The sequence below is a fragment of the Schistosoma mansoni genome, chromosome 1, assembly GCF_000237925.1.
Source record: "Schistosoma mansoni strain Puerto Rico chromosome 1, complete genome".
In the NCBI taxonomy this organism is placed as follows: domain Eukaryota; kingdom Metazoa; phylum Platyhelminthes; class Trematoda; order Strigeidida; family Schistosomatidae; genus Schistosoma; species Schistosoma mansoni.
This window is the reverse complement of record NC_031495.1, coordinates 38,599,411-38,613,530: the sequence shown is the minus strand read 5'-3', so window position 1 is coordinate 38,613,530 and position 14,120 is coordinate 38,599,411. Positions and strand designations below refer to the sequence as shown.

The 14,120-nt window shown below is 36.3% G+C and overlaps 1 protein-coding gene across 1 annotated transcript; it reads right to left on the bottom strand.

Annotated features, from left to right (window-relative positions):
• Positions 1 to 2,995: 2,995 nt before the first annotated feature.
• Positions 2,996 to 10,540, bottom strand: Smp_125260 (F8A1-like protein; the record flags this gene model as incomplete). Its single annotated transcript, XM_018794337.1, has 10 exons — positions 2,996 to 3,124; positions 3,936 to 4,094; positions 4,138 to 4,217; positions 4,268 to 4,330; positions 4,379 to 4,499; positions 6,766 to 6,834; positions 6,880 to 7,039; positions 10,280 to 10,352; positions 10,396 to 10,442; positions 10,482 to 10,540. 10 exons carry the CDS (start codon positions 10,538 to 10,540, stop codon positions 2,996 to 2,998), a joined length of 960 nt encoding a protein of 319 aa, XP_018648760.1.
• Between the last annotated feature and the right edge of the window lie 3,580 nt (positions 10,541 to 14,120).

Genomic DNA, 14,120 nt, shown 5'->3' with positions numbered 1-14,120 from the left:
GTCAGTTTGAATTTATTGCTGTCACAATACGTCAATGCTTTAAAATGTGCTGGCGTATTAGAAATATCATTCAAACTAAGTTATATATCAAATATGTTTGTTGTGGAAATCGGAGTTTTGAATCGACTGGTCATAAAAAAGGGAGGAGAAAAATCATGTTTGTAGTGCTTTGTAAAAACATTCAGCCTTTCTCGATCGGTCAAAATGATGTCCATGAAACTTACGAGTACTATTATCTTCTAAACTTATTTGTTCTTCAGTATGTTAGGTCGTTAAAGAAAGTCAGAACAAGACGTTGGTTGGTCCTATTATCGTGCTAGTTGCCACCCACCAGTAAAGCCTATCTATTATCTTGTAGGAATAGATGCCGCCTGGAAGATTAGGATCATGTCATAGAGCTTAACATTTTGAGAAATTATCACTGATCTGATCAGGGAGCGATTGAACTACTGAGATTTCTACAACGCATTCAGTGAGTATCGGGTAATACCATGTTTATCTAACCCTTTCTATATGCTGACAGATTCTTATCGATCAATATTACCTTACACCAGTAACCATTTGTAATGAATACATTGTAGTATAATACATTTATATATATTCGTTTTCATAGTTAGCCAATAAATGGAAACAAACCGATACCCAGCATTGTTAAAGGTTGTAAATTCCTTTCTATTATTTATTTATAATATAGGGTTCATTGTCTAGACAGTTTATTTAGTGTTAATATAAACCATTGTCTGGTTTTTTAATCCCTCAGTAGGAAATTCTGTATCTGAGTATTACGTGATATAGTCCAGTAAGTCGATTATCTAATACCGTAACTTAGTGTGCCCTATCCTTCTCAGACGATTATCTTGTGTGCTGGTGTCAACGGATCACAAACAATGTGACTAATCCTTTATATCAAATAAATGACGTATTATATCGGTAAATAAAATAGTTCAACATGAATTCAGTGTAAGTGCTGACCTTGATTTTAATGGATTTATTTGAATAAGCTGAAGGTGCACATTCAAGTATCCATAACAATTCCTAACGACTCACTGTACGTTAGACACTTCACATTCATTTAAACACTTGCTCACTTCTGTAGGCATTTGATTTTATTATACTATTCAACAAATATTGTCTTACTCCTAATTATCAGAAGTGGGGTTTTGTGGAGATTTTAGTAATTTTATATAGTTGAGATTATGAGTCCATCGAAGCTCACTAGTGACTGGCTTCATGAGGTATTTCCTGAAGTTCTAGTGAAAAGCACTAACCAGTGCAGTTCAACCAGGTTTGTTGGGAGATATCAACTCACTGAAGACATTAGTGAATGGTTGTTCAATTTCGTGGATTGCTTGAAGTTAGACATTAACATCGTTGAATGCCGGCCGGCTCAGTGGTCTAGAGGTTAAGTGCTCGCGCGTGAGTCTGATAGGTCCTGGGTTGGAATCTCGCGAGGCGGGATCGTGGATGCGCACTGTCACTGAGGAGTCCTACAATAGGACGAAACGGCCGTTCAGTGCTTCCAGGTTTTCCATGGTGGTCTAGCTTCAATTGACTCATGATCTCAACTATATAAAATTACTCCTAATTAACGATTCGCTACATTAGTTTATTACACTGCTATTAGATCGTACTATATATCACGATTCTCCTAAGTATGACTGGGGATTTACTCACTAAGCGAACTCGCAATTCCATATGTTGGTTTTTTATTCAGAATTTATCTGATTTAGCCATAGTAATCATTCCCACTCTGTTTTACATTTTTAAAATGTTGATATACTCTACTCATTTGTTTTTTCTTCACTAATATCCTTCTTGTTTGCTTGTGGAAAGGTGTTTTGACTGTTAAGAAGTTCGACCTTCAACCATTATTTTTAATTTCTAATCCCACTAAACCTACTTCAGTTTAAACAACCTGGTAGTAACACTACTCCTCACACTTCAAACGCAGCTCATACCAAGAATCTTGATGAATAAAGCAACTTAACGCTTTTTAGTACTTCTAAGGTGTAAGTCACTAATGAAGAGTGAATCTTGGAGTTTCTGTCAACAGGACCTATAGTTCTGTTGAATAACTTTTTTGAGACTATAGAATTATTTATCTGCTCTGATTTCAAGAAGACTTCAGGTGGATTATTTAGATAAAACACAGCTTCTCGATGTAGGAAAAGCCGAGATCTCAAGAAAAAGTGTGCTAATTCAAATATTTATACTGTCAACAGTGATAAGAGAACTCAGAAGGATTTTAAAATTAAGCCAGATGGTTGTAACTCGAGAAGGAAACGAAAGGTTACCAAAATATTTCCAATCTTACTTTAATATTATACCAACAGTGAAAACCCGGAAGCGCTGGACGGCCTTTTTGTTTTAGCATGAAACTTCTCGGCAGTGCGCTCAGTAGTCTAAATGTCGAGAATTCGCGAGCGTGACCGAAGGTCCTAGGTTCGATTCCCGCATACAGGGTCGTGGATACGCACTGCTGAGAAGTCATATACTACAACGAAACGGCCGCCCAGTACTTCCACGTTATTAATGGTGGCCTAAGATTGGTCGATTCATAATGTTATTGAAAATCAACAGCCTCCACAACCCTATAGCGTTAACTCTAATAGTTGTAAGTGTGAACTTTTGAGAAGTTTTATACGGCAACAAAACAGCTATTCAATGTTTTCTGATTTTTACTAGTTATCTAGCTGAGATCAATCCGTGATGTGAATTGACAATTTATCAATCTTCATTACGTCTATATATCGGTGATGGAAAGAAAAGTCTAAATTCTGCTGAAAAACGTATATCATGAAAAATAGTTTACTGAGATAATTCAACTTTATTGGAGTAAAGCAGAAAAACATCATATACATACATTAGAAGAACAAGGAAGCAAACTGTAAAACTTGACAACCGTCGAGTTTTGTTGTTGAAAGATCACAGAGACGGTTTGCTTCATTTGAATATGTTTAGCGGGAAAGAAAACATTTATTGATTTTGTTTTTCTTCATGATGTATCCACTATTACTTCTCGAAGAATTAAACTGATTAATTCACGTTGTTCTAAATTTACATATGATTGAAGCATGACTGAAAGTGATTCTAATTCTATAATATCTTTTGATCGATGTGCCAACTAACAAAGAGAACAAAATAAAAACAATGAGAAAATTGAAATCAATTATGTATTATTTTACGATTATTATTAACTCATTATCATGTACAGATTCGTTAACTTGGCTTTGAGTCTCACTTATTTATTTATTTATTTAAACACATAAATATTGGTACAAACAGGCACCAGATATATATGCGCCACACAAATCTCGTTTGATTTGTGTGAAGGCTGTGATACTTCCCAGGTACCCAAACTGAAGCAGGTGGTTTTCTTAGTGGACCACACCCGGAGCTTTTGACCTGAAGGTCTGATCCACAAGGCAGTGGAGCATCGTGAGGAGATGCAGTCCCATAGTAGCCGGTGACCAACGATTGATTAATAAGCCATTTGTTCCCTTAGGATCCTCGAGCCCATGTGCACCATTGGTTTGGAATCAGGGTATTCTAACTCCCCTAAGTGGACTATTCGTGTCCGCTGACCCGGTTAAAGCGTCAGAAATTCGCTTTTTGTCCTATCAATTTCGTAAACAACAGTAATGCCACGAGAAGGCAGTGAGTAGGACTTCCTTGGCAGAGGCTATATACGCGTGGTCATGTGAGAGCATTTGGAGAGGAAGAGTGGACTCTCCCCACTCTCGGCCGTACCAGGGTATTTGGGGTCCGTAACACTTTATCCATTGTCTAAGGTAGATAACTGTCTCCACCCGATACGAATTGTTCTCTACTGATTACAGCTTCTCACTATGAAAATACTACAATCTCCACAAAACCCCATACTAAGAATTGTCAATAATTACTTAGTAACTAAAACATTCATTTAATTTACTTACCACAAATGACTGTAACAAGATAAATAAATTATGATCCAAGTAAATCGAATTCAATGTAGATGATTTTAATAAATCTTCATTTATTTCCTCATTCACTTTGATATCATATTGTTTTAAAGAATAATCAGTTAAATCAGGATTACGTAATCTATATGAAGGCTATAAATGATGATGATGATGATGATGAATAAAGGGAACATACCATACATAGAAGAATAAGTAATACACGAAATATTTCAGATATACTCCAATATTGTATATAAAGATCAAATGAATTCAATGCTAAATATTATATATAAATAATGGATTAAATAGAATATTGATGAACATACTAAATTCTTCTTTAGCTAAATTTTGTATGAATATAAAAGTAGTTAATGCACCAGGCCAATCATCTATTCATTCAATAAGAATATATAGTTACCACAGCAACAACAACTTACGTATATATAATTGACAATAACTTAAACGTTTATATAATTCTAAACTTAATAGAACATCTTTTGATACAATTTCTATAGAACGTTTTAAATATGGTATAGCTTGATGAAATTTAGATCGCCTCTATGAAAGGAAGGAAGAAAAAAAAACAGAGGAAAAGAATTGAGTCATGATTTGAACTATATAAAATTATTAAGATCTCCATAAAACCTCCTTCTGATAATGATGATATATTCACTAGTTACTGGCTCCATGAGGTATTTCCTGAAGTTCTAGTGAAAAGCACTAACCAGTGCAGTTCAACCAGGTTTGTTGGGAGATATCAACTCACTGAAGACATTAGTGAATGGTTGTTCAATTTCGTGGATTGCTTGAAGTTAGACATTAACATCGTTGAATGCCGGCCGGCTCAGTGGTCTAGAGGTTAAGTGCTCGCGCGTGAGTCTGATAGGTCCTGGGTTGGAATCTCGCGAGGCGGGATCGTGGATGCGCACTGTCACTGAGGAGTCCTACAATAGGACGAAACGGCCGTTCAGTGCTTCCAGGTTTTCCATGGTGGTCTAGCTTCAATTTACTCATGATCTCAACTATAAATAATAATAATAATAATTCAACCAGGAAAAGTTTCTTTCTATACAGTAAGCTATATAGTCGTCTATGTAGTTATTTAGTGACGAGTCAATCAAATTTAAGATAGCAGATCTTAAATATTGGCGCAATTTTTCATCCACCTATTTGGTTAAATATTATTTCGGTATTATAACTGATGTCAGTTCATGGTAAAAACATTAAATCTAATTCCTAACCCTAACATTCAACTGTAAATCCTAATCCCTATTCCTCATACTAATATATAACCCTCATTTAATCGTGGTAAGTAATGGGTTGGAATTTTAAGGTCGTTTTAGTATCGCTTAAAGGTCGTCCATAAATTATAGTCTTAACAGTTATTTGATAAATTATACATGAGTTTATAAGAAGAGGGGAAATGTGAAATAATCAGTAGCTCAATACAAGAGCAATTCATCAACTTTGACCATGTTAATCCTAATGAATCATCCTTGAAAATAATCCACACAGTAAAAAGTATGGAACTAAAAGATCAAGTCAAAGAAATTATGTGCTGTTGAGGTGTTAACAATTAAAATCATCATTTCTAGCTTGAACTAAGCATGCAAAAAAAGTAATACATGTAATTACCTATCCTTTCATAACCCCCTAATATCATTTTTTCAGTATGTTTTGAATTGATTATTTATACTACTATTCAGTACCTTCATCATATCTGTTAAGTCAATAATTAATTCTCATATTCCTGATCCGTATAAAACGAATAGCGTATGAACCAATTGTTTGGTCACCGGCTGCCATGGGACTACATCTCCTTACGATGCTCCACTGCCTTGTGGATCAGACCTTCAGGTCAAAGGTTTCGGGTGTGGCCCCTTAAGAAAACCACCTACTTCAGTTTGGGCACCTGGGCAGTATCACAGCCCTCACACAAATCAAACGAGATTTGTGTGGCGCATATATATCTGGTGCCTGTTTGTACCAATAATTATGTGTTTAAATAAATAAATAAATCATTCTCATTCCTTTCACATTTTTTCTCTAATCTCTCGACAGTTACGCAACCTTCCTTAAATATTTGAAACCTCAGATTACTCTATGATGTAATTATTCTTTTTATTTATCATTAGACTGACATATATTCCAAACTATAAAAAAAAACATACATACAGCTTAAGTAAGTGATTTCATCGAAAAGAAAATTTCGTTTGCTGAGCTTGCTCTATTTTTATCGAATTAGATTTAATGGCTTGAAATCTGACTCCAGTTAGATCGGACGAATGCTCGTTATCGAATGATTGCTGTCGAAATATACATGTCGCCAATCCTCGCATGTAATTACTGACATAACTCACGTTGGTGAACATCGGAATTAAATAAGTCAAATACGGCAATGAGGTTTAAGTAGGTATATATAGTACACTGATTGATCTAAACAGATAATCAGGGGAACGCAGCGAAGAGGATAGAGCAAAACGAAACGGATCGGAGAAGGCATGTGAGGCACCTCAATGTAACCAAGAGTGAATCGATATTTATAGTCAGACAAAAATAAGTTACAGACACATAATGAGTAGGGTAAGTAATTAGCGCACATACGATCATATAAAAAAGTCGGGATTAATAAGCGAATAAGTGGCAGGGTAAAAATGTGGCTTGAGAAGAACGAGTAGAGTGATCAGTTCAAAAACTAGAATAGCCTATGTGGGTTTGAAATAGAGCCAGCCACTACAGTTACAATAGGTTACTTGATTTATTTCAAGTGTTCCTTTCTCAACGAGTTAGTTGAAAAGAAAAAAAACAGAAAAAAATGAATTACCATTAACGTATCCACCAGATAAATGTAGACATTTGTTGCTAATGTGAAAAGTTCATTCAATTCATAGATCTATTGTATGCACATATATATATTGAATGTAATGAATTAGTTTACTCTTGCTGTTCTTAACAAACAAAGAATCGCGCAATTTAAATTATCCTCATAATTAATAGAATTAGTTGAAATTAATTTATCATCAGCTTGTATAAAATATTTTGCAGCTGTAAATAATGTTGACGCTTCAGAAGTTACATTTTTAGCAGCAAATTCACATCTGAAGAAAAAAAAGCAAAATTCACGGTCGAATACAAACTAGTAGGGATTCTTCGGAATCCATTACTAACATCATAGAATAATCTTAGCAAACTATCATTGAGAACCACGAAGCACTGAATAGATATTTCTTTTTCGTATCGTACTCTTCAGTAGTGTGCATCCACGATCCCGCCACTAGAGATCGAGTATAGGAAGACGGTTGGGTGATCTTATGAATTACTTGAAGTTAAACATCTGTAACGTTGGACGCCATCTTGAAGGTCTAGTGGCTTAGTATTTGTATGAGAAACCGAAGTTCCTGGGTTCGATTTCTGTGGTTGGGGTCTTGAATGCTCATTGACGAGAAGTCCTGTAAGCAGCTGTTCAGCATTTCCTAGTTTTCAGTGGTTATTTAACCAAGACCATTCTGTTATGTCAACCATTAATTTTATTTCGTAGTTTATAAGCTTTTTGTTCGACCTAGACTTTGACTTTGTGTATAGGTACACCTATATTGATCTTTTTATTGCAATCATATAACATTCGTGTTAGTCCTATGTATTTAAAGCAAGGCCGTAATACGATCTTGTTAGACGAACCAAATAATCTTTGATTGTTATCAAATTTAGAGTTACAGTTCGAATGAGTTAGCTTATAAATGACAGTTTAAACAGAACAATCAATATAGATGAGCTTAATTATTTCGCAAATTAAAAAATGAAATCATTCAATAATTATTGAGGGTATGTAACTTACAAGAGCATGATACACACTAGATAAAGGATCTTTGGTAATAGATAAAATATGTATAATTAAAGATCCAATTATTTCATAAAGCATTGGATTTTTGGACGGAAAAGAGGCTTGCATTTTAATAATCAATGATAAGCAAAGCAGCTAGTAGTTCGAGAAAATTTTACAACTTAAGTACCAGATAACATCGAACGAGCACTAGTTACATTGAACTAACTCCATATCAAACATTTTATGACAAAATAGATAAACAGATATCACAGAACGATGTACAACACGTCATTGGCACATCTTTTGCAAATTCTTAAAATTTAACACTGAAAACTACCTGAAAATCGGTGAGAAAACGTGATGTATGTAGTCTAACACTTGGTCAATACATCTATGTCCAGGTCTGAAACCTACTTGGTTTTCATTAGTTTGTTGGCCACGAACACCAGATAAGTGTCAGACGATTAGAGAACCCGATATTTTGGACAATATATTAAGTGAACTGACTATTACGCGGTTATTAACAAGAGGACCGATTTACTTTTGTATAAACTGTAATGATCAGAGATTAAGACCAATAATATGGGATTACGTCCAGCTCTCAAACGACTTAACTTGGACACCGCCACTAGGGGCCTTAGAAGGTAGTGCTAAGGTCATCCCTCGCTTCAGGTTACGCATGGGCATTGCAGCCTCCGTAGGGATCGCGAGATTTGTGTCAAATTATCGTTCGAGTTGTTTGGAGACAGTAAGTAACAGTAGGATAGCTGTGAGCCAGTTGTACTGACCCTAGTGTTCTAATATCCTCGACTGAGTTGATCATAGATATGTTTCCAAAATATTCTCAGAAACACGCGATTTTGCTTGTTTCCTTCATGGCCCCCAAATGCCCTGGTACAGTCGAGGGTGTGGAGAGCTCACTTTCACTCTCGAAATTTTATCAAATGGCCATGCCGATATAGCCACTGTCAGCGAAGTCCTACTCACTGCCTTCTCTCAACGAGGGTTTTGTTTAAGAAATTGAGAAGACGAAATGAGAATGTCTTGCAGGGGCTTACACTGAGTTAGTAGATCCATCAAGGTAAGTTGGAAAACTCTGATTCCAAATCAATAGTGCATCCTGAGGGAACAAATAGCATATGAACATTTTGTTGTGCACCGGCTACCATGGGACTGCATCTCCTAATGTTTGTCAACTGCTTTGTGGAATACAATCTTGGCATGAGTAAAACGTGGCCTAACCATCTGAGTCGATGAAGATTTACAATCTCATCATCTGATTTACCACCACAATTCCCTAGTACCCTGCTTCCAACCTCACTATTACTTACCCGATGATCCCAGCAGATGCGAGCAATATTTTCAAGATATCTGTGATCGAATACTAGTAACTTACGAGTATCTCCTACTCTTAATGACCACGTTTCGCAGCCATAAAGTAGGACAGAACGAAATACCGTGAAGTATACTCGTCGTTTAATTGATGGACTGATATCTTGCTTTCGACATAGATGACGTAAATTAGCAAAAGCTGAACGAGTTTTCTGAATCCATTCAGAGATTTCGTCAGATACTAACCCACCAGGGATGATAAGATTTACAAGATAAGTGAAGTTGTAGACCCATTCGATTGCTTCACTTCCTATCCTTAGTTCAGGTGTTGATGTAGGCCAGTTTCGAAGTAACAACTTGCATTTAGAGGGGGAAGAAACGCATCCCGAACACCTTGGCATTGTTGTTCAGTGCTACCGAAAGACTGCATTTTATTGGCATCTTCATCAAACAGGACTATATCATCTGCACATTCTGAGTCGATAAGTGGACCTCTTGATAGATCAATTCAAGTAGTACGTCTATGATGAAATTTAACAAAAACAGGGTTAGTGGGAAGCCTTGCCAGAAAGCATGACAGATGACAGTTCGCCATAAGCTCTGACTCGACTGGTAGTGTTCGGATGAAGAGCCACCACAAGGTTTATGTATTTCTGAGGTATGCCTTTCAACAACGAACACTGTCAATCATTCTCTCGATTTACCGAGTGGAATGTTGCTATTAAGTCAAGAAGATGTCGTCTGATCCTCGAGTGACTAAACTAAGCCTATTTACATTGTCAAATAGAAGGACCGGAGGCGACATGATCGGATTTTTTTTTAAAAACTCATTAGTAACAAATCCGCATCTGATATGTCCTAATTTTTCTGGTCGTCCGAAAATGAGGATTTATGAGGACACTCTAGAAAAGTTCACAAATTCTTTGTCAGCTGACTATTGACATTCTTTATAGTCTAACGAACGTAAAACTCCTTTCCCTGAGTAGAGAATTTATCAACAAGGTGAACAACCCAACGGCCAAACTCAAATGTCTATTGTGACCTGAAAAAGTATAAAGGATTATAGTCGAACTTTATTATCTGAAGGTAAAAAAATTTATCAGACATTCGATAAATGGACTAAGCAAAGATAAGTATGTACCAGTTGAGTAATTGTTTCTGAAAGAGAAAAAAATGAACCTACCTTGCTTTGCCCAGTAAAAAAACTGCCGCTAATTCATGACACTCTTGGACAGCCAAACTTTTCGCTACACAAGCTGGTTGAACGAAGAAATTAACGGTAAGGTATATTTTTGTTACCAAAGTCATTAGCCTGTTGGTCACACATATTTATCTCGTTTAATTTTCTTTGAACAAAATTTTATTGCAATATAAACAAACAGTACTTCTTAACATCAGTACTAAGAGCCTTGTAGATTTGGGGATAATTCAGCGACGGATCCATAACTTGCGCTGCCAATTTCGCCAATGTCCAATATCTGTACAAAACAGTACGACAACTTGAGAAGCACTAGTAGATTGTGGTTTCAAAAAAAATGTACATAAAGTAGAAGCTTCTTCTCTTCAGCGACATTAAATGAACTATGGATGTCTTCAAGTATGGACTAATACATTTCAAAAGTTGTGTCATATGTGAGTGATCCAACAGTCTTATGGTTCTCTTCTATGTTAAACACGATTAAACAGTGAATCAGGCTCTGTTTAAACCCATCGGCCGTATTCACAGACCCCTTAGTGCTACAGTTATATAATGATAAGGTACTTGGAAATTTTTTCAATTCTGACAAAGTGTTGTCTGTTTTTCTGTTTCTGACACATTGGTGTTCCGTATGTTTTATTTGTATGTATTGACTCTACAATGTATCATTTTTCACTTCAGTTACTTAGTTTCATTGTGTTTGTTGCTTCGGGGGATTTAAATTGATTTTTCATCGTCCGCTGTAGCTTGGTGACAGTAATGACTATGAATCATGTGTTGTGTGAGTTTCAGGTCGCCCTTTCACTTGCAGTATTGTCGGTTCTTGTTGTACTAAGAACAATGTGCGCCGTTAAGCGCCAGTTAGGCGATAAGGATAAGGTTTTTCGTGACAATTGGCATTAGTGTACAAGCTTTTGACTCAGAGCTACGTTTTCACACACTATGATTATCTACCAAATAAAGTGCAATATTGCAAATCATGGAAATGATGTCATCTCAACTTCTAGTGTGGTTCCTAGAACATCAGTAGCATCTGGTAAAATTGCAATTTAGGAGGATGTTTGTTCTGATGAAGCTCTTATGTTTCAACGAAAATCATCGGCAGGATCACTAACAGTGTGGAATTATTGTCTACTTCAGTATAAGTAAATTTATCTTTGTTACTGCAATCATAGAATTGATCCCGAAACTGTAGATTTTCCTTGATGTGACAACTTGACCTACAGGATCTAACATCATTGTTGTTATAACTTATGGCCGAATGAATGCCTAGTTAATGTATGATGTGATAAGACCGCTAATCAGAGAGCAGCGAATTATCGATTGGACCAAATGACACACGGATACCGTACGAGCAGTCTAGAGTACGTATCGGTCCTGCTTCTGCCTAACCCAGCCAGTGAAGTTCAAAACCACCTCTGCGGTAGGAATCATTATATTTCAAACGTACTGGGTTTATATACCAAACAAACTGACCACGTCGTACCATAAAATAGAAAATAACATGTGTACGAGATTTAGCCAAATATGGCTGTGAATGTGGGAGGCGGTAAGTAACAGACTAGGGATAACTCAAAAATGGTAAATCGTATAATAATAGTCTATAGATCAAAATGAAGCTTATAACAAGAGGGACATGAATATGAGTAGTTCAGTTATTTAGCAACTACACGATAAAATATATACGCATAGTATTGGTTCATAAATAGATTTCAAAGTTACCATTTATTACCCTTATCGGGGCATAACAATTGTCTGTACTGACTTGTCCTATCGTGAAATCAGCAGTATAACGTCTAGCACCTCACAAGAAGATTTCCAACTGTGGATATGGGTAGGGATAAACTACACGAAATGACCAAGTTCACAATATCTAGTCATGCGAAATCGATTCTATATTGCAATGATTGGTTCTAACACGGTTCAACAACAGAACTCCACGGTTTTGGTCAGATCGTACGACCTGGGATGTATAGTGTAAGGAAGCATCTTTTTCCAGCAACATAAATGGCCTGCTAACGAATATTGTACGGAGCCCCATTAGGAATAAGTCTGCCCAACTTACTTTAAAAACAGTGAAATCCTCAATCCCTGCCATTGGTTTTACTGTCTGTTAATTTCTTTGGAGACCTATGTAGTAAAAGAAGACACAAATGAGGATAATCGAATGTATTTGAATACAAAATTATGGAACATCTTGGTAAAATCTGAGAACCATACAGTAAGTACTTAATTTGAAAAATGTCAGTCAATTGTTCCGAACCTGACTTTTAGCATTGCAAATGTCAATCACTCGTCACAGATTTCACTGTTCCTTCATTTTCACAGCAATCATTCACTTTTCTCGTTCTTCTTTCTTCGACCTTCTTAACCTTCTGCTGCCATGTATATCATCTGAGATTCCAGTCAGTGCTTCAGATAGTTGACAACTCACTATAATTGGCACCATCCTTATAAATGAGGAACACTGAATTAAGTTCTACTTGAAAAACATTCGGTGTCTAGATAGGAAATGGCTTGAAACCCCTTTAATTTTTGTGAATGTTCAATCCTTACACATACGAAACTGAGCAGTAGAAAAATGATATGAGTTTCAGAGATTTAATTTACTATATGAAGAAAGCAAGTTTCGACACAAAATAATGAGTTCGAGACCGATTTAAAACTACTCATGTGCTTCACTGAGTTGAAATAATGGATTGTTAAAGTGATTTCGACTTCCGGCAATTGACATTCATATTTACTGTAGTCAAAATTTATCAAGTAGTGACTGAATAATATTAATAGAAACGCCATTAGTGTGTGTATCCGTGATGAGCAAACCTTCAGGAATTTGAACAAATTGCTTGGAGATATTTATATTAGCAGTTAAATGTTCGCGAATTTCAATACGCAATTATTTACTAAAATGTCGTTTAGTTCTGAAGTTTAAGGAGTAAAACCTGACCCTCTAATTTGAAAATGAATTAATTTGTAACTCCAATAAGAGTGTCTTCATATGGACCGAATTTGAAGTAAGTTCATAGATAATTCTCTTGTGGCAACGGCTATGATGTGTGACCGCGTATTCGATCTCAGTGTAACAGATCAACTTTCATGAAAGTGTTTAACTGATGGACATGCTGAAAACAATTACGTGATAGCTGGAGTCCAGAGACGTTCGCACATGAATATTTTCGGTAGCCATTTGACATTAGTCTGTGCAGTCTCCAGGATTTTCTATCTTAAGCTATTTGTGTGTGGTTCCTGGTATGTTAGTTTACCCGTGTCTTTGATAATTACTCCAGGTTGAATGCCGAACCTCCTTGTTAGTGAGCTATCAGTTACATTATGTAAACAAGGTGTTGATTGCTGAAGTCACAGGCTGTGTCGATCAATACTTGGATTAGGGATAATCAATATTGCATGGAGTAGCTCTCACTAGTGCTTGAGACAAGCAACTAGGAGAAGGGCAGTCTATTGAGACAGCTGCTCGACCTGAGTGTGATATCCATCACCAATTTATCTTGGATCTATAAGGAATCGTCATACAAGGAGTTTGATGTTTCCTTTTAACAAGTGCAAACCTGCTAGTAGTTTCAAGTCTGCAAAAGCATGTTAGCACCCAAGTAGTGATAGTTCTCCGAGACTAAGCTAAGTACAATATAATTGACTTGATGTCTTATAATTCAAAACTTTTTCTACCTGAGTTGTTATTGCTCAGTGGTCGAACGTAATTAATGAAAAATAGCAACGCAATCAAACCTCTTAATAGCTGGTAGGTATAAACAAGCGTACGTGAAACCTCCAATAAAAATTCACACTCTACTGCGTCCGATCAACTCAC